At 36.8% G+C, this 24592-nt stretch overlaps 1 protein-coding gene across 2 annotated transcripts; it reads left to right on the top strand.

The window, feature by feature from the left end:
- Positions 1–3834: 3834 nt before the first annotated feature.
- Positions 3835–6776, top strand: Ance-4. Of its 2 annotated transcripts, none has more exons than XM_014244269.3 (7): positions 3835–3968; positions 4031–4598; positions 4761–5455; positions 5511–5728; positions 5821–5943; positions 6010–6188; positions 6244–6776. In XM_014244269.3, the coding sequence occupies exons 1-7, from the start codon at positions 3915–3917 to the stop codon at positions 6252–6254; spliced, it is 1848 nt and encodes a 615-aa protein (XP_014099744.2). In that variant the 5' UTR covers positions 3835–3914; the 3' UTR covers positions 6255–6776. The 2 variants fall into 2 exon arrangements, with proteins under 2 accessions (XP_014099744.2, XP_036228170.2); XM_036372277.2 differs by having other exon boundaries at positions 5511–5758.
- The last annotated feature ends 17816 nt before the right edge of the window (positions 6777–24592 follow it).

The raw sequence follows: 24592 nt of genomic DNA, 5'->3' as shown, positions 1-24592 counted from the left end.
ACCTAAAACTAATCGATCCTATATCTAGAGTTATATATATATAAATGATCAGGGTCAAGAGACGAGTTGAAATCCGGGTGACTGTCTGTCCGTCCGTCCGTGCAAGCTGTAACTTGAGTAAAAATTGAGATATCTTTATAAAACTTGGTAGACATGTTTCTTGGTACCGTGAGACGGTTTGTATTGCAGATGGGCGTAATCGGACCACAGCCACGCCCACAAAACGCCATTAATCAAAAACAAATAAATTGCCATAACTAAGCTCCGCAATAAGATACAAGACTCTTATTTGGTGCACAGGATCACATTAGGGAGGGGCATCTGCAGTTAAAATTTTTTTTTTTAAAGTGGGCGTGGTCCCTGGGTTGGTATGAAATGATATTATAGGAACCGCGTTCTAAATTAGACAGTGGGCGTGGCACAGCCCACTTTTAGGTGAAAACCCATATCTTAAAATCTGCTTAACCAATTGAAACAAAATTCGGTACATAACGTTATTTTCATGTTTCTATGTTATAGTGGGACTACAACCACGCCTATTTCCCATATAACACCATTTCCAATTCGATCTGATTCTTTCACTTTCCACTATGCATATCAAGCAACAATGATTATATCGGGGTAAAACTTTGCGTGAATAATACGTTTAAAGTATGCCACCTTGTGACAAAAAATTGTCTAAACCGAACCAAAACTGTTCAAGCCCCTAAGTACTAAATATGTGGACCCCAGTGCCTAGAGTTGACCTTCTCCCGAAAATATCAGTCAATCCACAAAGAAATCTCAAAAGAGTGTACCATTTGACTTTGCGAGAGTATAAAATGTTCGGCTACATCCGAACTTAGCCCTTTCTTACTTGTTAATTTAATAGTTTATATGTTGAATCATCTCACTTTTCAATAAATCTGTATATATGTATGTACATATTTTGGCGTTAGAATTAGACGAAAGAATGCAAATTTTTAATTTCCCTGCATAATCAAAAGCAGCCCAAACAAAAGGATATCCCTCACCATAGCTTCACTTGTTCCCGCATCTACCTTAGATGTCTTAAATCTTGCCATCTTTGAATTAATTAGTCCAAATTTGTATTTTTTGGCAAATGTCAGACGGGCACTACCATGTCGAGGAAGTAACTTCGGAACAGGCTATCGGGAACCATACTTAATGTTTTTGTTCTCAACTAAAAATTGATGGACAATCTCCTAGTGACAACGTCCGGTGTGTTTATCGTGAGTACCTGCCGTTGACGGCCTTATCTCACGGTGCTCAAAAGCACAGCGTATCAATAAAATGCGTTGATCAGCGCCCCGAAAACGCCAGGCATTTTTCAGTACCGATTGGTAGTATGGAATGGACACACTACACACCTTGGTGAGGTTCGAGGCCTATCTAAAACCTCTGCCGTACTTTGGGTCTGGCACCCGGTTGCAATGCAACTCCACATTCAGCTGACAAAACGTCAGTTCTTCCCGCATTTGGGTATAAACCACAACCACCACGATACTCCCCGAAGAGCCAGTCCGCATGAGCAGGTTGGAGCAAACTCCAAGGGCCCTTGCTCCCCGTGGTATCAGAATTAAGTCTCCGGACAGACCTCGTAGCCGAAGCTACTACCAGTTGAGCCTCCATACAGCTCTGGACTGGTAACCAAGGGTTGAACCCCATACGCACATTACACGCACACACCTTTCACACAAGGAGCTAACCCTAATTCTCAGTTAAACGCCTCCGCCACCTAAACAATTCACGCGCAAACGACCCCATGTGTTCGGCATTCCGACAAGTGGAGATCACACCGCTAATATCTAACCGTCCATCAGTCCCCATAATCCCCATACCTCCTAGGTCCCTAATGTCCGAGTACACCGGGCACTCCGCGATCAAGTGAACCCAGTCTTCACATCGCGCCCCACACAAACACCCCGACCTATCAGAAAGGTGCCTCTGATACAAAAATGCATTCAGAGGCCCATGCCCCGTTAACAAAAAACCCAGACTCAGACAAAATCTGAAGTATGGGTTACCCTCAATGAACCTAACTTAATTGACATTTCCTTTCCTACAGTAAGGCACCCCTTTTATTTTGTATTTAAGAATCGCGGTTTTTTAGGAAATTAGTGATTGTAAGTATTTCTATTATGACCGGCTCTGGCAGTAATAAAAGTAATTTTGTTCCAATTTAATAAAGAGATTTCATGAAAGCACTATCATATTTTGATGAATGCGTTCCATACGTATTACCTATGTTTAGAATAAATATTAAAAACAAGTAAGGAAGGGTTAAGTTCGGATGTAACCGAACATTTTATATTCTCGCAAAGTCAAATGGTATACTCGTTGGAGATTTCTTTGTGGATTGACTGATATTTTCGGTAGAAGGTCAACTATAGACAATGGGGTCCATATATTTAGTACTTAGGGGTTTGAACAGTTTTGGTTCGATTTAGACAATTTTTGGTCACAAGGTGGAATACTTTAAACGTATTATTCACGCAAAGTTTTACGCCGATATAATCATTGTTGCCTGATTTGCATAGTGGAAAGTGAAAGAATCAAGTGGTATTTAAAATGGTGTCATATGGAAAATAGGCGTGGTTGTAATCCGATTTCGCCGATTTTCGCACTATGATATAGAAACATGAAAAGAACGTTACGCACCGAATTTGGTTGAAATCGGTTAAGCAGATCTCAAGATATGGGTTTTCACCTAAAAGTGGGCTGTGCTACGCCCACTGTCTAATTTTGAACGCGGTTCCTATAAAGTCATCTTATACCATCTCAGAGATAAAATTTAATGTCTCTGGCGTGTTTAGTGCTTGATTTATCGCGCTTTTAGTAGTTTTTAACAGTACCGTTATATGGGGAGTGGGCGGAGTTGACACCCGATTTCAACTATTTTCACACCGTCAATAGAAGTGCTAAAAACATTTGCTTTCAGTGAATTTTGTTATTATAGCATTAGCGGTTTAGGAGATATGCACATTAAACCTATTAGAGGCGGGACCACGCCCACTTAAAAAAAAAAGTTTTAACTGCAGATGCCCCTCCCTAATGTGATCCTGTGTAGAGCAATAACAGTCTTGTATCTTATTGCGGAGCTTAGTTATGGCAAGTTATTTGTTTTTGATTAATGGCGTTTTGTGGGCGTGGCAGTGGTCCGATTACGCCCATCTGCAATACTAACCGTCTCACGGCACCAAGAAACATGTCTACCAAGTTTCATAAAGATATCTCAATTTTTACGCTTGCACGGACGGACAGACGGACGGACGGACAGACAGTCACCCGGATTTCAACTCGTCTCTTCATCCTGATCATTTATATATATATAACCCTATATCTAACTCGATTAGTTTTAGGTGATACAAACAACCGTTAGGTGAACAAAACTATTATACTCTGTAGCAACAGGTTGCGAGAGTATAAAAATAATTTAAATAGGCACACTGAATGAATATTTCTGTCGCATAATTAGGTATACCCAAAACAATTAACTGTTAGTGGTAGAATCTAGTGCAACAAATATATGTTTGTTTGCATATATGGTACTCGTATACCTATTTCCATGAGGAATAATATCAAATTTAAATAGTATTTCAACTTTTTTATAAGCGATGTTTATATATTGCATACCTTTATTACTTATATTGATAGCACTAAAGATTTCAACAAGAAGCTTTTTAACAAATCTGCTCATCCACATACATTTTTATGTATTTGTATGTATAATAACAAATAAACATCATCATGATTATAGATAAGGATGGCTTCAATAAAGCTGGTCTTATTTTGATTTTAACTACAACTAGGTCGAATATATTGAATTGCGTTGAAGTATAAACGCTCAGTACGATTTCGAGTGCAGTGATTGATATTATTCATATTCTGTTTAACTATCGGAAGCACCCAAAATGCGTCGGCATTTATTTAGCATTGTGTTATTTTCGGTCATCGCTTGGATCAACGTAAGTGAACGCGCCGTTTGTAGTTTAAGTTTGTTTCAATATAATGAACATTAAATTTCTAGGATGTTAACGCTGCAGCAACTAAGCAATCGGATGAGAGCAAATTCATCTCCGATGCCAGCACTCGTTATTATAAGCTATATAATAAGATTGCAAAGGAAACATACTCATCCACAGATGACGAAGACTTTGATACAATCTTTTCGAAACTGACTACTGTCAAAAGAATTGCTGCAGAACTGGTTACAATTTCCGAAGAGGCGAGTGATTATGATTTGGAGAATAACCATGATCTGCAAGTGAAAACGGCCTTGCGGAATCTTCGGAGAGTTGGCGAGCTTTTCGTCTTGGGGGAAGATTACTTTTCATCGGTGCTGATAAACTTCGCTGCTCTAAAAGAACTTTCTACAGATAAAGACATCGAGCCTTATTTGGGTGGTGCTTATATGCCAGATCAAGACGATAGCTCGCTAGCGTACTATCCGGATATACAGAAAATATTTCAACGCAGCAATGATTCTGATGAACTAAAATACTATTGGGAGACTTGGCGCGAAAAAAATTTGGTTTGGTCTTCAGTTAATTTCTACACCATTATTGAAGCTTTTCAAAAGGCTGCTAAGATTCTAGGTAATATGTTCTTTTACATTCCAACTACATAAAATATTAGTTATAATATTATGTAATATATAGAAATGGCGTAGAATAATTTTGAGCTCCTTTTAAATGATATATTATACATACATATGTATGTACATATATTATACTCACTTTTAAATAATATATTTTTAGACATACCGGTAGTTGAGTTTTGGTTTCGCTGCTACAACAATAAAGAATTTTTGCGCGAAATGGAACGAGTGATGGAAGACATTAAGCCCGCTTATAAGGAAATTCATGCATTTATTAGAAATGAGCTCCATGAGAAGTATGGTGGGAGCGTTGTTAATCCTAGAGGACCAATTCCAGATCATTTGTTTCAACAAGTTCGAGAACAGGCTTGGCAAGCCAATAGCGTTATCGAACCTTATTTTCCAAAGGCGAACCTTCCACCATATGACGATTTTGTGGCGCATTTTGATGCAAAGGATATGATAGATTCAGCAGAAAATTTCTATAAGTCTCTCGGGTTCGATGAATTAGACAAGGAATTCTATGAGAAGCAGTTGAAGGAGCAAGACGAGAGTGCCGAAAATGGAGATTGTAGAGCCGATATTTTCGATCTCACACCGCATGTATACATGAAATATTGCAAGAAGGTGGAGTTTAGAAAGTTTTTGCAGATGCATGGCTATCTTGGACGGTTACATTACGCTAAAGAAAAGCACAATCTACCATCGTACTTCTTCAATTCTTATGATTTGGAATATCCGGTTGGGGAAGCTGTAATTTTATCAGCATCTACCCCAAAACATTTACAAGCCATTGGACTTTCTAAAGAATTCAAATTTTCGGATCAAACTTTAATGAACCGGTTGTTTAGAATGGTAACAATTAATCGATTGCCAATGTATTCCTTCACACATTTCTTAATTGTCTTAGGGTATTCATACAATGCTCAACATACCACTGTACTTCGTTCACACCAAGGTAATGACTGATCTGTTGAATGGTACAGTGGAAATTGAGCGAATTAACAAACATTATTGGGAACTTATGGTAAAATACGCTGGGGTGGAACCCTCTTCAGATCGCCCGGAAAGTGCTATTGATTTCCCTTATAATTTTTATTTGGATATGGAGGAAAATCATCAGACCAAGTGCGTGTTGAACCTTTTACATATCCTAGAGTATTGCATGTGCGCACTTACATCATAAATACACATATTTACACGTTTTTACTTTTGTACAGAAAGTTCGTATCTGAAGTTCTTGGCTACCATTTTTATCGCTCGTTTTGTGAAAAGGCTCATCATAAAGGATATCTACATAACTGTGACTTTTACGGAAATCTGGAAATCGGCAATTCACTGAAGTAAAAACAAAACAATTCAAGTTCAATTTATTAAGATCTTTAAAATGGGTTATTACTACTTCTCAGATCAATGATGTCTTTGGGTTCCTCACAGCCTTGGCACGACACTCTGGGAAGAGTTTTAGGCACCAATTCAAGTCTAAGTGGAGACGCTTTGCTTGCCTACTATACGCCTATGTTGGATTGGTTAAAGGCGAAAAACCGTGAATCAAAAGTCAAAATAGGCTGGAATTGCAGTCAAAAAAGTAGGTCCTTCAGGAAAACTCATAAATATATCATACACATAATTTGTTTTTACAGAAATCCTGTAAGTTGGAGAAATAAATGCCGCTTTTAGTTTACATAAACCTTATAATACCATATACAGAAATATAAATATTAATATACAATAGATATATACATACGTTTATATGTATTAGCGATTATTTGTAAATACTTTCCATATTAAATATATAAAAATATTTCGGCAACAAAAAAAGATATAAGTTATAGTTGTCCGATTTTGTTTATTTTCGCTGTCATTGTTAAGTATGTTTTAGATTCCGTAAAATTACATGCTTTTAGCTTTTTAATTAAAGGCAGTGTTTAAATGAGCTAAGCCTCAGTCAATAACCACACCACTCTACCCGGAAAAACTGGCGCACCCTAATAATGCCCACCACATACTCACCAATACACCACACCAGATGACACCACACAGGACAATACAACACACCACAACACCGCGCGTCAACTTTACATTTTTTAATTTAATTACGAATGTATTGTACATAAATATAATATATAGGAACATAGTGCACGAATAAATAGAAAATATAAAAATTACACTTAAACTTACGGTGTTGAGTGTATTCCTCAATAAACTGGGTCCCTTAATATTCAGGCAGTATACCGGAAAATAAAAAAATTTGAATAATCGGTTGTACGTGATATAGTTGTCCGATCTGGCTCTGATCGATAGAATATCAAAATGCATCTATGTGTTAAATTTTAATCGGATGTCTTAAAAACTGAAGAATATAGTTTTATAATCCCTAAAAGGTAACCTTCGCCTTAAAACCGATTTTAGACCCATAATTTCTTAGACAAAGTTGTTCAGTTTCCCCCGTATTTGATTCTATAAAAAAAAATCGACCCGCTCTAGTACATGTGCACATACTTAAGTTGTTGAAAGTAGTACAGTAGTGGAATCAGTTCTCACCACACGTAATCTGTATATACTATCATCCTTCAACTTTCTTGTATGCATGTACAGTACGTTCAAAAAATAACGTTTTCGTATTTCCAAAATGTACGTAGCGTTTATTGGGAAAAATATTGTAATTATAGAAAATACATTCTTTGTTGTAGCTGACGTTTATTCAATTCTTGTTCCAATCTTGTTTTCACTTGCACTTACCGTTTAAATGCGTTTATTAAAAAGGATAAGATAAAATTCAAAATCTTATTTAGATTATCCGGCGGTATCCGCTTGGTTTATTAAAAAAAGGAAAAAGATATGTAAATCATACAAATCCCAATTAATATGTGAGTACTAGGGCGAAAGGTTACTGCGGTCGGCGTACGTCTGAACGCCTCGAATGCGATCGTAAAAGAGAGAGCCTCTGGTCCTTTGTTAGTCCGTTTTAATGGTTTGGTTGTGTAGAGTGGTGATGATGTGATGTGTATGTGTGGGTGGTCTGCGTAGTGTGATGTCTGCAGGGGTGGTGTGTGTTAATGGGTGGAGGGGAGAGGCGTAACTCTAGCCTAGCAATCGCTGTAGTTGCTGCAGCGTGGCAACAACGCTGCTGAGGCCAGTGGAGCGGCAGTATGATGGTCTGGACTGCCGACGCCTCGTTGATGCCTCCTGTTGCCTCGGTCTGGATGGAGGAGGAGCTGCGCGAGCAGATCGCAACATATCAGCCGTCCGGATCGACTCCGTAGACCAGAGTCGATCCGGACGGCTGATATGTTGCGATCTGCTCGCGCAGTCGCGTGGACCGTAGCCAAACAATTGAGGCAGTGGCCGTGAGCTTGGGCAACTTGCTGACGTTGCATGGGCTGCATGCATCGAAAAATCCAGGAGTGTTGCAGCCGGTGTGTGCTTCGACACAGCATCGTCATCGGCCACGCTGAGGTTCCCTTGATTGTGTTGAAAAAGCCCACCACTAGCGTCCCACTACGGGGAGCGGTTGCAGGAACGGTTGCCGCTGTGGTTCGTGGTGCTGGAGTTGCCGTAGGGCGCGGCACATTGATGGCGGACCTCACAGCTGGCGTTGGTGTTGCTGCCATATCCACATCCATATTTATCTGTATGAAGAAGTTAGAATGGTTATACATTTGTGGCATGTAACTTTATGGCGATTGTGCCACTGTATGTGGCAGGAATGGTTTGTCAACTTGATCGATCATTGCGGTTAGAACGGTTAGCATTTTCAAAGGTTTTGTCATTTTCGGGTTTATTGGTTTGTTATACGATTAATTCATTTACGTTGCGGTAATATCGGCGGATTGTTCGTTATTGGCGGTTTCGTCATTGGGTGCGTTGGTAGAAAACATAATTTCACGAGTGGAGTACGGAGATCGACTACTCGTATATGACCGTCGGAACCGTAATGTAGGTTTACTATGCGGTCAAGCCGCCATTCTGTGGGGGGTAGACAATCATCGTGTACAATGACACAATCTCCAAGCTTTGGCGCCTTTTCTGGAGTTTTCCATCGGTACCTTTTATGAAGGTCCTTGATATACTCTTTCTTCCATCGGCGGCTGAAATCATGATGGAGAATTTTGAGTCTTTTCCATCGATTCGAATTAATAAGGTAGTGAATTCTTCATAATTGAGTTTGTAATTTCCAGCTACATTTTTGAAGCTTTTTACAGCCGATTCCCATGATGACGGATTTTCGAAAAATAATTCGCTGAAAATCTTGGTCGTCTTTATACACGACTATTTGTCGATACATTTTCTCAACGTCCCCATTAAATACGTATTTGAATATACGCCAATTTAATATGAGGAGCATTAAATCTGGTTGGAGTGTGGGTCCCGTAAATAGAATATCAGTTAGGGAATTTCCTGAGCTGGTGGATCTTGAGGCATTGAAAACCACTCTGACTTTTGTTGGTTTTTTATCTGGCTTTACTACTGCGTGATGAGACAAATAAAATGAGTAATATTTGCCATTTATGATTTTTTCGCCTGCGCTTACTTACATGTGGTCTAAATGGAGGTATTCTTCTAACACGCCATCGTATTCTGGCTTAAGCTCACCTTTTTTAAGTATGTTTTTTTCCATACTTAAAAACTGCTGTATTGCAGAGGTGCGAGAGTGACCTAAGGCGAGTGTGTTAGAAAATTGTTATTTTAGTGGTAGTCGTACGACATACCGACCATTATCTGATCTAGTACTTGTGGATTTGTAAAATTTTCACAATACTGATCTTCAGGGGTTGTGATTGATATAGGGTGGAGTTCTTCTAACTCCCAAAATTTCTTTAATTGTGAATTGAGGTATTCGTTAGAGATTTCCTCAACTTGAGTGGTCATGGTGGTCACTGATTCCGTAACTAGTCCACTTAGGTTCCACCCAAAAATAGTATTTTGTGCCAGAAGTGTATTTGAAATTTTCTCAATACCTTCGAGTATAATCTGTGGTATGAGATCGCTGCTTAATAAAAGATCTATTTGAGCGGGGGTGTTTCAGTTGGGATCTGCTAGCCTTAGGTGGGAAACCTTTAGCCAATACTTGCTATTTATATGATAGCTTGGAAGCATATTTGTTAGTTGCGGTAAGACAATAGCTTCTGCTTGAAAGCGCTTATCCGTTTTGGGGGAAGTAAGGGTAATGGGGCAGATTTTGTTTGAGTTTTGGACTACTCTTCCGCCCATTCCCGCGATTTCAAAGTTGGCGAGTTTTGTTGGTAGTTGTAGCCTATTTTGTGCCCTAGACGCTATAAATGATCGTTGTGATCCTTGGTCTATTAAGGTCCTAAGCTTAAAGAGTTCTCCTCGGCGTTCGATGGAGACGACTGCTGTGGATAGTAGTACCCTACTTTTTTTCGTTGTGTAGCGTTTGAGTTTTTAATGCCTTTGAGCAGCATGGTGCTTCTTGGCAATTTTCGGGATATCGCACTTCGGGATTCGCTGTTCCAATTGAACCGTGGATCTTTTCATATTTGCGCTGTTTGGGGGTGAGCTGAAAAATGTTCTGTAATGCAGCATTAAATGATGTCGCTTATGACAATAAACGCAATTAAATTTGCTTTCGCATTTTTTTAGGGTAGGCATTTCGGTCGATAATATTCAAATTTTTGAAATATCTCGCAAGATTTGAGTTTATGCCCTCCTGTACACAGTTCACATGACGTTTGTTTATATTATTCGGATGTGAACGATTGATTTTAAAAAAAGCTTCTATTTAAATTGTTGTTGCCACTGGCTTGGGGTCTATTGAAGCTTCTATTTAAGTAGTGTTGAACATTTTTCATTCTGACTATTTTTTTTGTCTACCCTTTCTGCGATTTCGTATTGGGTAGTTAGAAATTATTTCATTTGCTGCCACATTGGGCTGTTTTTTTCGAGATGAGAGCAATCGTTCCCACAAAAGTAACGACTTTTCTGGTCATGCCGCGGTGCATATGTTTGCCAGTATATGGTCCCAGCTATCTGTGGGAATATTCTGTGTCGATAAAACCGATAAACAATTTGAAACTGAGGATTGAAGTTTGATAAATTTTTCACTTGTTTCCTTTTGAATTTTTGGCAAGTTCATTAGTATCGATATTTGTTTATCGAACAATATTCTTTCGTTTTCGTATCTTGATTTAAGAGCTTCCTATGCCAAATTGAAACTATCGTCATTTAGTGCGAACTGTTTGACTATGACGCCTGCTTGACCTTTTGTTTTGTATCGGAGGTGATACAATTTTTCTGCATTTGACAATTTTGGGTGGTTTATGTAAGTGGCTGTAAACGTGTCCCGGAAGAACGGCCATTGTTCATAACCACCATGAAAAATTTCTGCGTTACATGCGGCCACCTTGAGATGGATGCCTGCACTTTCTTCTTGACTTTGTATTTGTGGCAGCTCTACTCTCGGATGTGGCGTAGGCGCAATTGCTTTAATTAATTTTAATCATTGCTTTTGTTTCTTCGAACTGGTCTAAACAGTTTTCGTACTTGGCGTAAGCCGAGGATTTAAAATTTTCAGGTAGATCTGAGTCGTGAGATTCTAATATTGCGTCATATGCAGCTTGGATAGTAGTAGTCGAGTGCAGTAACGTATTAGACTGTCACTCTCAGCAATGAATTTAGAGTATGAAATGTCTTTATCCCTCTTTTGCTTTATAGCACCTTGCTTTGAGCGTGTAGCTTCTGGAGGTGTACATGGACCTTTTTCGTCAGAAATCATTTTTGGAACTTTTAGCAACTGAGTTGTTTTAGAATCTTTTGAGTCTGAGCTCATTTAAAAGATGTGTTGAATCAAATAAAAAGTTTCTCAGTGTAAACTGATGAAATTTCACAAATATTCTAGTATGTATGTCTCTTTGACTTAAATAAGAGTTTCGAATAAAATTTAACAAACTAGAACGTTTTCAATTTCCGTGTATACTCGTATGTTTAACCGAGAACTCTTTTAAGTTAATAAGAGCTTTTATTTCCAATTAAATGAATAAATTACACGTATTTCGTTTTTTATCGCTTTTTTATTAAAATTTTATTTTTGTAATTTAATTTAATTTAATAGATTATTAATAAACGCAAAAGTTTTTTATTTTTAATTTTATTTGGATGTCCGTAAATTCTATAGTGTATAAGCGCCTATAAGCGGATCAGCTGATACATATGTACTTGTCGTTATGCGCAATTGAGAGCTCGGCTTAGAGATCAATGCACTTGTATGTATGTATGTATGTATTATATATTATGATTTAATATGTTTTGCGCAATGCTGCTTGTTTTTGTTTAACAAAGAACAAGAAGTATTGCGGTATGTATGTATAAATGCGCGTGTATATATGTACGCAATGTGAAAAGACCGCGAAAAGGAGAATAATTTAATAACAAACCGCAGGTATTCTCGTAAAATTTATGTATATATAAGTATGTAGGTATATCACGTAATATAATAGCGATTATTAGTAAGATTTGTATGTTTGTATATTTTCATACATATTGTACAATATATATTATAATGTGTGAAATATAATATGTGTATATGTACATATGTATATCATAAATAAGATTGGCCTTTATGTATGTATGTGTAAATTTATCTTGTAAGTTTTCGCTCTTTTTTTATACTCTCGCAACCTGTTGCTACAGAGTATAATAGTTTTGTTCACCTAACGGTTGTTTGTATCACCTAAAATTAATCGAGTTAGATATAGGGTTATATATATATAAATGATCAGGATGAAGAGACGAGTTGAAATCCGGGTGACTGTCTGTCCGTCTGTCCGTCCGTCCGTCTGTCCGTCCGTCCGTCTGTCCGTCCGTCCGTGCAAGCTCTAACTTGAGTAAAAATTGAGATATCTTTATGAAACTTGGTAGACATGTTTCTTGGTACCGTGAGACGGTTGGTATTGCAGATGGGCGTAATCGGACCACTGCCACGCCCACAAAACGCCATTAATCAAAAACAAATAACTTGCCATAACTAAGCTCCGCAACAAGATACAAGACTGTTATTTGGTACACAGGATCACATTAGGGAGGGGCATCTGCAGTTAAATTTTTTTTTTTTAAAGTGGGCGTGGTCCCGCCTCTAATAGGTTTAATGTGCATATCTCCTAAACCGCTAATGCTATAATAACAAAATTCACTGGAAGCAAATGTTTTTAGCACTTCTATTGACGGTGTGAAAATAGTTGAAATCGGGTGTCAACTCCGCCCACTCCCCATATAACGGTACTGTTAAAAACTACTAAAAGCGCGATAAATCAAGCACTAAACACGCCAGAGACATTAAATTTTATCTCTGAGATGGTATGAGATGACTTTATAGGAACCGCGTTCAAAATTAGACAGTGGGCGTGGCACAGCCCACTTTTAGGTGAAAACCCATATCTTGAGATCTGCTTAACCGATTTCAACCAAATTCGGTGCATAACGTTCTTTTCATGTTTCTATGTCATAGTGCGAAAATGGGCGAAATCGGATTACAACCGCGCTTACTTCCCATGTAACACCATTTTCAATTCCATCTGATTCTTTCACTTTCCCCTATGCAAATCAGGTAACAATGATTATATCGGGGTAAAACTTTGGGTAAATAATGCAATTAAAGTATGCCACCTTGCGGCCAAAAATTGTCTAAATCGAACCAAAAATGTTCAAACCCCTAAGTACTAAATATGTGGACCCCAGTGCCTATAGTTGACCTTCTACCGAAAATATCAGTCAATCCACAAAGAAATCTCAAACAAGTATACCAATTGACTTTGCGAGAGTATAAAATGTTCGGTTACATCCGAACTTAGCCCTTCCTTACTTGTTTTTGTTTGCCTTTGATTTGCCTTTGCTTATTTTATACAATTCTGCTTATACTTGATAAAGTATAAGGGGTATTGCCGGAAATAGGTGCTAGTAAATACTTGAATTGTTTTGTTGTAGAGATATTTTTGTGTGTTTAAGCACAACGGTAAGCAGTTAGGCAATTAAGAGTTTGTTATATATTTGGATATATATTCTTTACCAAACTGTTTTATCTGTTAGCGGTATTTGGGTGATTACTGGAAAATAAACTGAAATATTGAAACAGTTTGGAAACCGCTCTTTTTATACTCTCGCAACCTGTTGCTACAGGGTATAATAGTTTTGTTCACCTAACGGTTGTTTGTATCACCTAAAACTAATCGAGTTAGATATAGGGTTATGTATATATAAATGATCAGGATGAAGAGGCGAGTTGAAATCCGGGTGACTGTCTGTCCGTCCGTCCGTCTGTCCGTCCGTCTGTCCGTCTGTCCGTCCGTCCGTGCAAGCTCTAACTTGAGTAAAAATTGAGATATCTTTATGAAACTTGGTAGACATGTTTCATGGTACCGTGAGACGGTTGGTATTGCAGATGGGCGTAATCGGACCACTGCCACGCCCACAAAACGCCATTAATCAAAAACAAATAACTTGCCATAACTAAGCTCCGCAATAAGATACAAGACTCTTATTTGGTACACAGGATCACATTAGGGAGGGGCATCTGCAGTTAAAATTTTTTTTAAAAAAGTGGGCGTGGTCCCGCCTCTAATAGGTTTAATGTGCATATCTCCTAAACCGCTAATGCTATAATAACAAAATTCACTGGAAGCAAATATTTTTAGCACTTATATTGACGGTGTGAAAATAGTTGAAATCGGGTGGCAACTCCGCCCACTCCCCATATAACGGTACTGTTAAAAACTACTAAAAGCGCGATAAATCAAGCACTAAACACGCCAGAGTCATTAAATTTTATCTCTGGGATGGTATGAGATGACTTTATAGGAACCGCGTTCAAAATTAGACAGTGGGCGTGGCACAGCCCACTTTTAGGTGAAAACCCATATCTTGAGATCTGCTTAACCGATTTCAACCAAATTCGGTGCATAACGTTCTTTTCATGTTTCTATGTCACAGTGCAGTCACAAAATGGGCGAAATCGGACTACAACCACGCCTACTTTCCATATAACACCATTTTAAATTACATCTGATTATTTCACTTTCCACTATGCAAATCAGGCAACAATGACTGTATCGGGATAAAACTTTGCGTGAATAATGCGATTAAAGTATGCCACCTTGTGGCCAAAAATTGTCTAAATCGAACCAAAACTGTTTAAGCCCCTAAGTACTAAATATGTGGACCCCAGTGCCTATAGTTGACCTTCTACCGAAAATATCAGCCAATCCACAAAGAAATCTCAAACGAGTGTACTATTTGACTTTGCGAGAGTATAAAATGTTCGGTTACATCCGAACTTAGCCCTTCCTTACTTGTTTGTTATTGCTTTTATTAAGACGGATTTATGTAATAATTAACCGCAAAAGCATAAATTTTAACATACATACATATATTAGAAAATATACAAATACCAAAAGGAAGCGATACGACTCACTTTGGGGTCCGCCAAAGGGGTTTTGGGAACAATATTTTATATGTGCTTATACGTGTGATTTTCGTTCTGTGGCCCAGTCCTTTTCCGCTTAGCTGCGGTGACTTTGGTGAGCTGGTGTGACGTTGTTGGTTTTTTTCATAGTTTTTGCTTTTTACTGCTTCTTTTATGTATATATGTTTGTTTTTTTATGTGCATATATGTGTTATTCCACTGCACTGCACAGCACTCTATAGACACTTATATATTATATAATATATTTGTTTTTTTTTTTGTGGTTGTATATGTGGTGTGTACGTGTGCGTGGTGTGATGTCTGCAGAGGTGGTGTGTGTTAATGGGTGGAGTCTTCTTGTAGATTGTGTTGATGTGTTGTGTTGGCGCTCAGTGGCGTGTTTGAAAGGGGTAGGCGTAACTTATCTAGCCATCGCCCGGCTCGAGGGACTATGAATAATGTTTTCATTTGCACTTACCGTTTAAATGCGTTTATTAAAAAGGATAAGATAAAATTCAAAATCTTATTTAGATTATCCGGCGGTATCCGCTTGGTTTATTAAAAAAAGGAAAAAGATATGTAAATCACACAAATCCCAATTAATATATGAGTACTAGGGCGAAAGGTTACTGCGGTCGGCGTACGTCTGAACGCCTCGAATGCGATCGTAAAAGAGGGAGCCTCTGGTCCTTTGTTAGTCCGTTTTAATGGTTTGGTTGTGTAGAGTTGTGATGATGTGATGTGTGTGTTAATGGGTGGAGTCTTCTTGTGGATTGTGTTAATGTGGTGTAATGGCGCTCAGTGGCGTGTATGGAGGGGTGAGGCATAACTCATCTAGCCACCATAGATATAGTGTAGCAGCCATAATTTTAATTTTACAATTGAAATCCTTCCAACCACCGCATTTGCATATTGACCATAAGCTGCTTCCTTAAGACGATACTCAGTAGTTCAAGAATTTTGGAATGGTCTTTTATATTGTACATACATATATATGCGAGCTTCAATTTCTTTACGAAACACGCAATGTTGCCTCGCTCTGTCGTACGCGATGGCCGTTACTTCTTAGCATGCATACACAGAGGTGCTTTAATTAAGGCTACACTATTAATTTGTAATAGAATAAATAAACTGTGGAAATACTGATACATTACAGGTTTATTTTTGTTTTATAATAATATTTACGTAATAATATAAATACAAACAAATTCATATTAAATTTATTTTTAAGCTATTGCATAGCTTCTATCGCAGGCTTTTAGGCCTATCGTATTTCGCATATTTTAAGCGGAACAAATCAGTTGAAGAGACAGCAGGGTAATTCAAAAATAATAACATTTAAGATACTATTTTTTTAATGGCAAATACAAATGTGGAATTTAATTAAAAATTTAATTAGTGAAAATAAATTATTCAACATTCGGAGTCATAATATTAGTAACATTATTATTAGGCTATTGCATAGCTTTTATCGCGGGCTTTGAGCGCGGCGACCGAATGAAGAAATTCCGTAAAGAAAATAAACACGCGTAATGTTTGTATCGTCGCGAAAAGAGGCTTGTAGGCATACGCATGTTCGGGGAGTACGCGTAAAATTTTTTATATAAAGTGTTTTAAATATGTATGAACAAAGTGCATTTCTTAGTGAAGAAAGTGATGAAAAAATAGAGAAAGAAAATGAGTGAGTACTCTATATACATATGTACATTTTATTATTATCACAAATGCAGGCGAATTTCAATGATCAAACACTTAATATCGCTCTTTTTGTTCAAATTTTTTGATTGAATAACTATAAAGTGGGGCTATTTGGCACAATTTTATACAAGAATCTTAACTAGAATGTTTCCTATTTTAGTAGCAAATTATTATTAATTGTTTTTATTAGGTTAACCGGTTCAACGACCTTCTTAGTTTTCTTTTGTCTAAGAGTTAACGGAGAATTTATATAGTTTTTTATTTAGATCTCTCAAATAGCCATAGGGTTGCGGCTATTTGGACTCTTCATGTTGTTTTATGGTTTTAGGCATGTTTTTGAAAGAAATATTACATATTGCGGCCCAGGGTTTATTTGAGACACTTCTAAACATAATCCAAAGGTGCATTCGAAAACACAAGTATCATTCAATGGTTTTAACTTGAATTAATCTCAAAGAAAAACTTGAATTAATATCAAGGAAAAAAAATACTGCATAAAAAATAAATAATTATAATAATTGCATAAGTTGATAAAAAATGCTATGCAATAGCTTTATCCCGGCAGTCTCCGAGTGCCACACGTACTTTTTTTTTACTCTCGCAACCTGTTGCTACAGAGTATAATAGCTTTGTTCACCTAACGGTTGTTTGTATCACCTAAAACTAATCGAGTTAGATATAGGGTTATATATATATAAATGATCAGGATGAAGAGACGAGTTGAAATCCGGGTGACTGTCTGTCCGTCCATCCGTCCGTCCGTGCAAGCTCTAACTTGAGTAAAAATTGAGATATCTTTATGAAACTTGGTACACATGTTTCTTGGTACCGTGAGACGGTTGGTATTGCAGATGGGCGTAATCGGACCACTGCCACGCCCACAAAACGCCATTAATCAAAAACAAATAAATTGCCATAACTAAGCTCCGCAATAAGATACAAGACTGTTATTTGGTACAGAGGATCACATTAGGGAGGGGCATCTGCAGTTAAATTTTTTTTTTAAGTGGGCGTGGTCCCGCCTCTAATAGGTTTAATGTGCATATCTCCTAAACCGCTAATGCTATAATAACAAAATTCACTGGAAGCAAATGTTTTTAGCACTTCTATTGACGGTGTGAAAATAGTTGAAATCGTGTGGCAACTCCGCCCACTCCCCATATAACGGTACTGTTAACACTACAATACTAAAAACGCGATAAATCAAGCACTAAACACGCCAGAGACATTAAATTTTATCTCTGGGATGGTATGAGATGATTTTATAGGAACCGCGTTCAAAATTAGACAGTGGACTTGACACCGCCCACTTTTAGGTGAAAACCCATATCCGATCATTTTTTATCCCGATACAGTCATTGTTGCCTGATTTTCATAGTGGAAAGTGAAAAAATCAGATGGAATTGTTTGAATGATGTTATATGGGAAATAGACGTGGTTGTAATCCGATTTCGCCCATTTTCGTACTGTAACATAGAAATATGAAAAGAATATTATGCACCGAATTTCCCAGAGATAAAATTTAATATCTCTGGCTTGTTTAGTGCTTCATTTATCGCGCTTTTAGTAGTTTTTAACAGTGCCGTTGTATGGGGAGTGGGCGGGGTTGTCACCCGATTTCACCCATTTTCACACCATCGATAGAGATGCTAAAAACACTTCTTCCCAGTGAATTTTGTTATTATAGCTTTAGTGGTATAGTAGATATGCACATTAAACTTTTTAGGGGGCGGGACCACACTTAAAAAAAATTTTTTAACTGCAGATGCCCCTCCCTAATGTTATCCTGTATACCAAATAACAGTTCTGTATCTTATTGCGGAGCTTAGTTATGGAAATTAATATGTTTTTGATTAATGGCGTTTTGTGGGCGTGGCAGTGGTCCGATTACGCCCATCTGCAATACCAACCGTCTTATGGTACCAAGAAACATGTGTACCAAGTTTCATAAAGATATCTCAATTTTTACTCAAGTTACAGCTTGCACAGACGGACGGACGGAGAGTCACCCGGGTTTCAACTCGTCTCTTCATCCTGATCATTTATATATACATAACCCTATATCTAATTCTATTAGTTTTAGGCGATACAAACAACCGTTAGGTGAACAAAACTATTATTAACTATTGCGAGAGTGAAAAAATGTTGCGAAAGAGTTGAAAATTCATTTTTCCTTAAATCTTGAATGGATTATATTTAAATTTGTATTTTATTAACTTATATTATGGGTCATATACCAACTTAGTTACTATACAGCGTCTACCAATACGGATGACGTGATTTTGACAATAACAACCTAAACGGTTCAAAGTTAGATAGAAAGTCGGAAATCATTATATAGGTTATATCGGGAGCAGAGAAAGTCTTGGCTGTCTGCATTAACTTTTGACATTTCTCAGATATACTCGAGAACATAATTTCAAGCACTTTTATAAATATATAGATCACACACTGACCGGTATACATAAGGAAAATCATTATATTATATATAGTATATTTGAGTTGGTTTATTGAAACTATAGTGTATCCAATTTTATACGTATTATGTTACTTTCATTAAGATAACTCACACAATGGTCGATATATGTAGTTGGTGTAAAGTCAACCGGAAAACCAAGTAAATTTCTTTATCGTATTTTGGTTGTCGGTTGTCGTCCGCTCCGTAAAAGTGACAAACTATTTTAAACAAAAACCAAATAGCAAACGCAAGTTCAAATTAAATATACATATAAAGAAAAAGTGATTAAAAATAAAAGTGTGAACAAAGTAATTCAAAAATAAAGTTCAACAAGTAAGGAAGGGCTAAGTTCGGATGTAACCGAACATTTTATGCTCTCGCAAAGTTAAATGGTATTTTCGTTTGATACTTCTTTATATATTTTAATAATTAGAAGTAGGAACTGTTGCCTTAGTTATTTACTTTTCACTCACAGTGAAAATAATTAGAGCAATTTGTAAACTAAATTTATTCAAATTATGAGAAATCGTTCTTGTGCTTTTGTATACGCTTACAATTTTTATATAGAATGCATTACAACTGTATTGAGAAGTATGAAAAGAAATCGTTTTTGGACAATGAATAACATTTTTTATTTATTATATCGATATTAATATACATGTTTAGCTTAAAAATAATAAATATTAACAACTTTAAAAATGATATAATATTATTATATTAATTTGTATATAATATTTACAATATTAAACATAAATTTTTATATAGATTCTTATACATATATCCAAATTATATTTCTTTTTTCCTTATACTATTTAATTTCTATCATATATTTATACAATAATGTCATATATAATAACAAATTATATATATAATTTAAATTTTCTTAATTAGATTATTTACATATTTTTCTTAAAATTGTCTTAAAAACTACTGTCAAAATTCCTATACCATTCCAATTCGATTATATTTGGAAAAAAAAATGAGGAACTATTGCACTAAGTCTGAAAACTTTAGTTCGAAATAGAGACACAAATACTGTCATGATAGCTGTGTACTGTCTCAAAAGTAATTGCATTTACACGGGAAGGATCCATGTTTGAAAATGCCCAATCCATTTGTGTACCGGCAGGTGTAGTTGAATATTCTGCACCAAGCAGGGAACTAAAGTTTTTTCTTGGAGCATATTTCTTATTGCAGTCCCTGTAGACATTAAACAAATGCTAAAATCTCCAATAATTAGGACGTTTTGATTGCCTAACCTGAGGACTTCTACAATTAATTGTCTGACAGAGAAAGCTGAATTTCTATACAGAACCAGAATATTAATATTGAAACATTTAAACAAAACCGCTTCTAAAACTTTGCGGCCTGAATAAATTTTCTTTACAGCCTTTGATTCTATAGAGCAAGCAATACTATGCTTTGCATATATTATAATGCCCCGTTTATTTCTGTTGGTTGTTTCCGTGCTATCTATTCTCAGCTCGTTAATTGGAGCAAATCCTGGTATATCAAAACTTTCGCAAGGATAAGTCCACGTTTCTACAAAACATAAAATATCTGAAGATAGCACCAAACAGTCGCTTTTTATATCATTAATGTGAGCGTGAAGTCTCTGAACATTATGGAATAAAATTTGATGTCCTGATGTTCGGAAAATCATAAAATTGAAACTTGTTGTCAAAGCTTTATTTGTGTTCAATTCCCTCAGTTCCCTAAATACGGGATCCGATTCAGAAAATTTGTTAGGAGGAATAAAATTTCCTATGATGAATAGACCTTCTGCAGAAGTAGCTCGACTACAAGCGACATATATTGAAGCTCTAGGCATTCTGGGTCGAGTATGAACTACAACTTTATTATATGTGGCACCCTGACTTTTATGAATAGTTATTCCCTCAGCCGGAAAAACTGGAAACTGATTTCTTTCAATTCAAATTTGTTCATTTCTTTTATATTGAAAAGATTTTAGAACTTTTTCAATTGGTGTCCAAGAACTTTCTAGAGGATGAGGCTTTTTGATCGTGCTATCAAACCAACAGAAGGTTCCAAAAATTTAATCCACAGAATTGATGGAAAAGAACAATGGAAATCAATTTGCATAAGTTGTCCAGCTGCCCCATTAACCAAGCCATCACACGTGTTTATGTTCACTGTAATCATATATTTGGCGGAGGTTTTCAGTGTAAATTCATAGGGCAGTCCCTGCGTTTCAGAAGTTTTGAAAAGTTTAACTCTTTCCAAAATATTATCATTTTCATTTATACCAATTCCTTTAACTGAGTCTTTTGCAGTTGAAAGGAAAGCTTCTGTTGGGATTCGACTGAGCTTAAGGGCATTGAAATTATTTGTCTTTTCATTGGACCAAAATAAATGTATGGCATCATCGGGAACTTCTTTGAAATTAACTACTCGAGTTTCAATGAGTGATATGTCGTCATTTGTCATAGTACCAGATGCCATATGATTTAATGCAATTACAAAGGCCTGATCCTCCCGTTGTCTCATTATCTCTGTTAATTCAAAGTATTTAAATAACTCCCACAAAGGGAACCAACTAAAGTGCTGTATGCATCATTGGGATTAGGAGACAATATGCACCTATCTCCAACAGGTGAAGGTTTGCTTCAAATCACCAAACACTATGATCGGTATACCACTGAAGGGGCTGTCTGTTTTGAAAATTTGTTTTAATCTCGCATCAACAGAGCTAAACATATCGATATTTCATCAATTATGATTAATTTTAAATCGATAAGTCTGGAATACAATGAATTAACTGTGTCATTGCTAAGTGGCCTCAACTCTCTATTCAACTGATTAACAGGTAAAGAGAATATTGAATGAAGGGTCATTCCACCTATTCCGAATGCTGCTTTACCCGTAGGTGCGCAAAGAAGAACTTTTAAGGAACTTGGTTGGGATCCAGGTGTAGAATTGTAACGATGGTTAAGAGCTTGATATATTGCAGATATCAAACGACTCTTTCCTACACCTGCACCGCCGCCAATAAGCTCATAAAATGGGAGATTTGCTTTTAGGTGGTGCATCAAATGTGCCAAATAGGTTCTTTGCTTAGTATTTAGACTTTGAACTAAAGAAAATAATCCCTGAACTGGAATTAAAGGGGGTAATTTAATAAGCCTAATAGTGCAATCAGATTCAGTGCCATTATCTGTTGAATCTTCGCCATGCAAGTCCAGCAAATTTACATTTGGGTTTATTTCTGGAAGTGCCAACACTCTGAATTCATTTTCCACGATAGGTAGTTCATTTTGAGCACCTTCGTCCAAGTCTATTTCATTATAAAGACTTTCTAGAACATTTTCAAGTTCTCTTTGCTCAAAAACATCATATTTTCTTTGATTTTCCTCAATTATAATACGATGTGTTATGCAAGTCTGCTCATTATCGTTTTCAATGAGATCTTGCTGTTCATTCCGCCAAGGATAGTAAAGCATTAACATTTCGCGGAAATACTCAACTCTGGCCAAATCTGGGTTAAACCTTCTATACCGAATAATACAAGCTTTGGTACGTTTTTTCACAAAACCGCTACCGTTTTTAAGAGGTATGACAACCCCGCTTTCTGATAAATTATCGTCTTCCCTCTCTTCGTCTTCATGATCACTATCTTGTGCTCTTCTACTAGATTTAAAATATTTATACCTAGATGCAAAATCAGCTAAACAAAGAGTTTCTAACTGATCGGATCTTTGAACATAACGGTCTAAAATACCGGCTACGAATATTTCAGTCGAACCTGAAGGAAGGTTCTGAAGTTCCGCTCTAGGCACCATTCGAACACGTTCCTCAGGTCGAGAGGTATTTATAAATATTTCTGTATTACTTGCTTCCGAAAGATGGAGCCCAATGCAGCAATATACTGCTTCTTGTGCAGATATTTCTGTGCCTGATATAAATTTGTGACCTATATGTTTAAGTTTTTGCTTAATAGTATAATTTCCAGCATTTACCTCTGATATAGCTTCATTTAAGAGCCTAGAAATTCCCCTGTTAGACTTGTTAATATAATTAATTATATATGAACAGCAAGCATATGCATCCAGTATATATTGGATATCCATATTTGCTCTATGGAGTTCCAAAATCAGAGGATCATAAGCGTTTAAAAAACGATCCTGTAATTTTCTTTTTAGAAAAATTTTGGGTTTTGTTAAACTTGACCTAAGGGCTAACAAATAGTAATCAAAAGACATATTTATTCTACTATCATACAGGAAATGTTCAAAATCTCTTAAATTAGAAATGTCTTCTGTAGTCATATTTGAATTTAAAACGTTTTGAATTTTGAAAAAGTTTTCCTTGTGTCTTTCTGAATTTTGACTTGTTTCTGTAAGAGGTAACAGTATTTGCGTTGAAGGCATTGGTGGATATGGTATACCAAAACGACAAAACTGTTGTCCTCTTATTTCCCTAGTACAAGACCGACTATGGTTGTGCTTTTGATAACCCAAATAATTTTCTAAGTGGCTGATCGAACCATCGGTAGAAATATAATTGTCAATAAAACTAATGAAGCCGATAAAGTGATAAAGAAGGTTGGAAGCCCAAATTGGCGAATCATAGCGATTGCCTTTTTCTTCTCAGCTTCCCAGTGCGCAGGTGAGAATCTAATGCCTTTCAAAACCTTGTAACCATCATCGTGTTGAATCAAGTTTTGAACAAAGTTTTCGTTTAATAGATTTTGGGCCGTAACTCGGTTGCGACCTGAAAACTTTCCAAGGCAAATGGATGTACTATTCTTAATTTGTAGCAGTTCTAATTTTTTGTAATCATAGAACAACTTTGGAATGGTACACGCTCTTCTGTCAAAACGGCGAATTTCAGAACGTATTATCTTGCTATACGTTTCAGAGCATGTACGCTTCTGCCGAACGTATGTTGTTCCAAATGACAAATCTTCTGAGTTATTATCTTGAATTATGTCAATTGGTCTTTGCCCTTCACCTGGCGCTATAACTAAATGGTTATAGTCTAAGTTTTCTACAGGAATATTGTCCAAAAGAGTTTCTTGACCGCCTGGATTTAGCTCTGAAGGTAAAAGACCCGTGGGAATATTATTACCTGAGGGATTATCATGAGAAGTTTGTGCCGCATGAAAAGATTGAACCAATCGGGAATCCTCTGCAAATGCAACAAACTAAACTTCTTCTTGGTTATTAAATTCTGAAATCCAGTTTTCATTAATATGTATATTGTGCTCACGATACAGAGGGGTATTCACTAAGAACTGCAAAGCTTCCATAATCTTTGCGGGGCGTATGGTATCGATCATGTAATCATGATTGTATTCCAAACGCCTTCTTAAGTGAATTTGTATAACATGAGCCTCATCAAAGGACCTTGGTAGAGATGTCACAATATTGTTAACAGAAATTGGTATATTAACAACAGCACC

This window comes from Bactrocera oleae, chromosome 4 (genome assembly GCF_042242935.1).
Source record: "Bactrocera oleae isolate idBacOlea1 chromosome 4, idBacOlea1, whole genome shotgun sequence".
Taxonomy (NCBI): domain Eukaryota; kingdom Metazoa; phylum Arthropoda; class Insecta; order Diptera; family Tephritidae; genus Bactrocera; species Bactrocera oleae.
The sequence above is the reverse complement of the archived record's forward strand: the minus strand, read 5'-3'. Positions and strand labels throughout refer to the sequence as shown.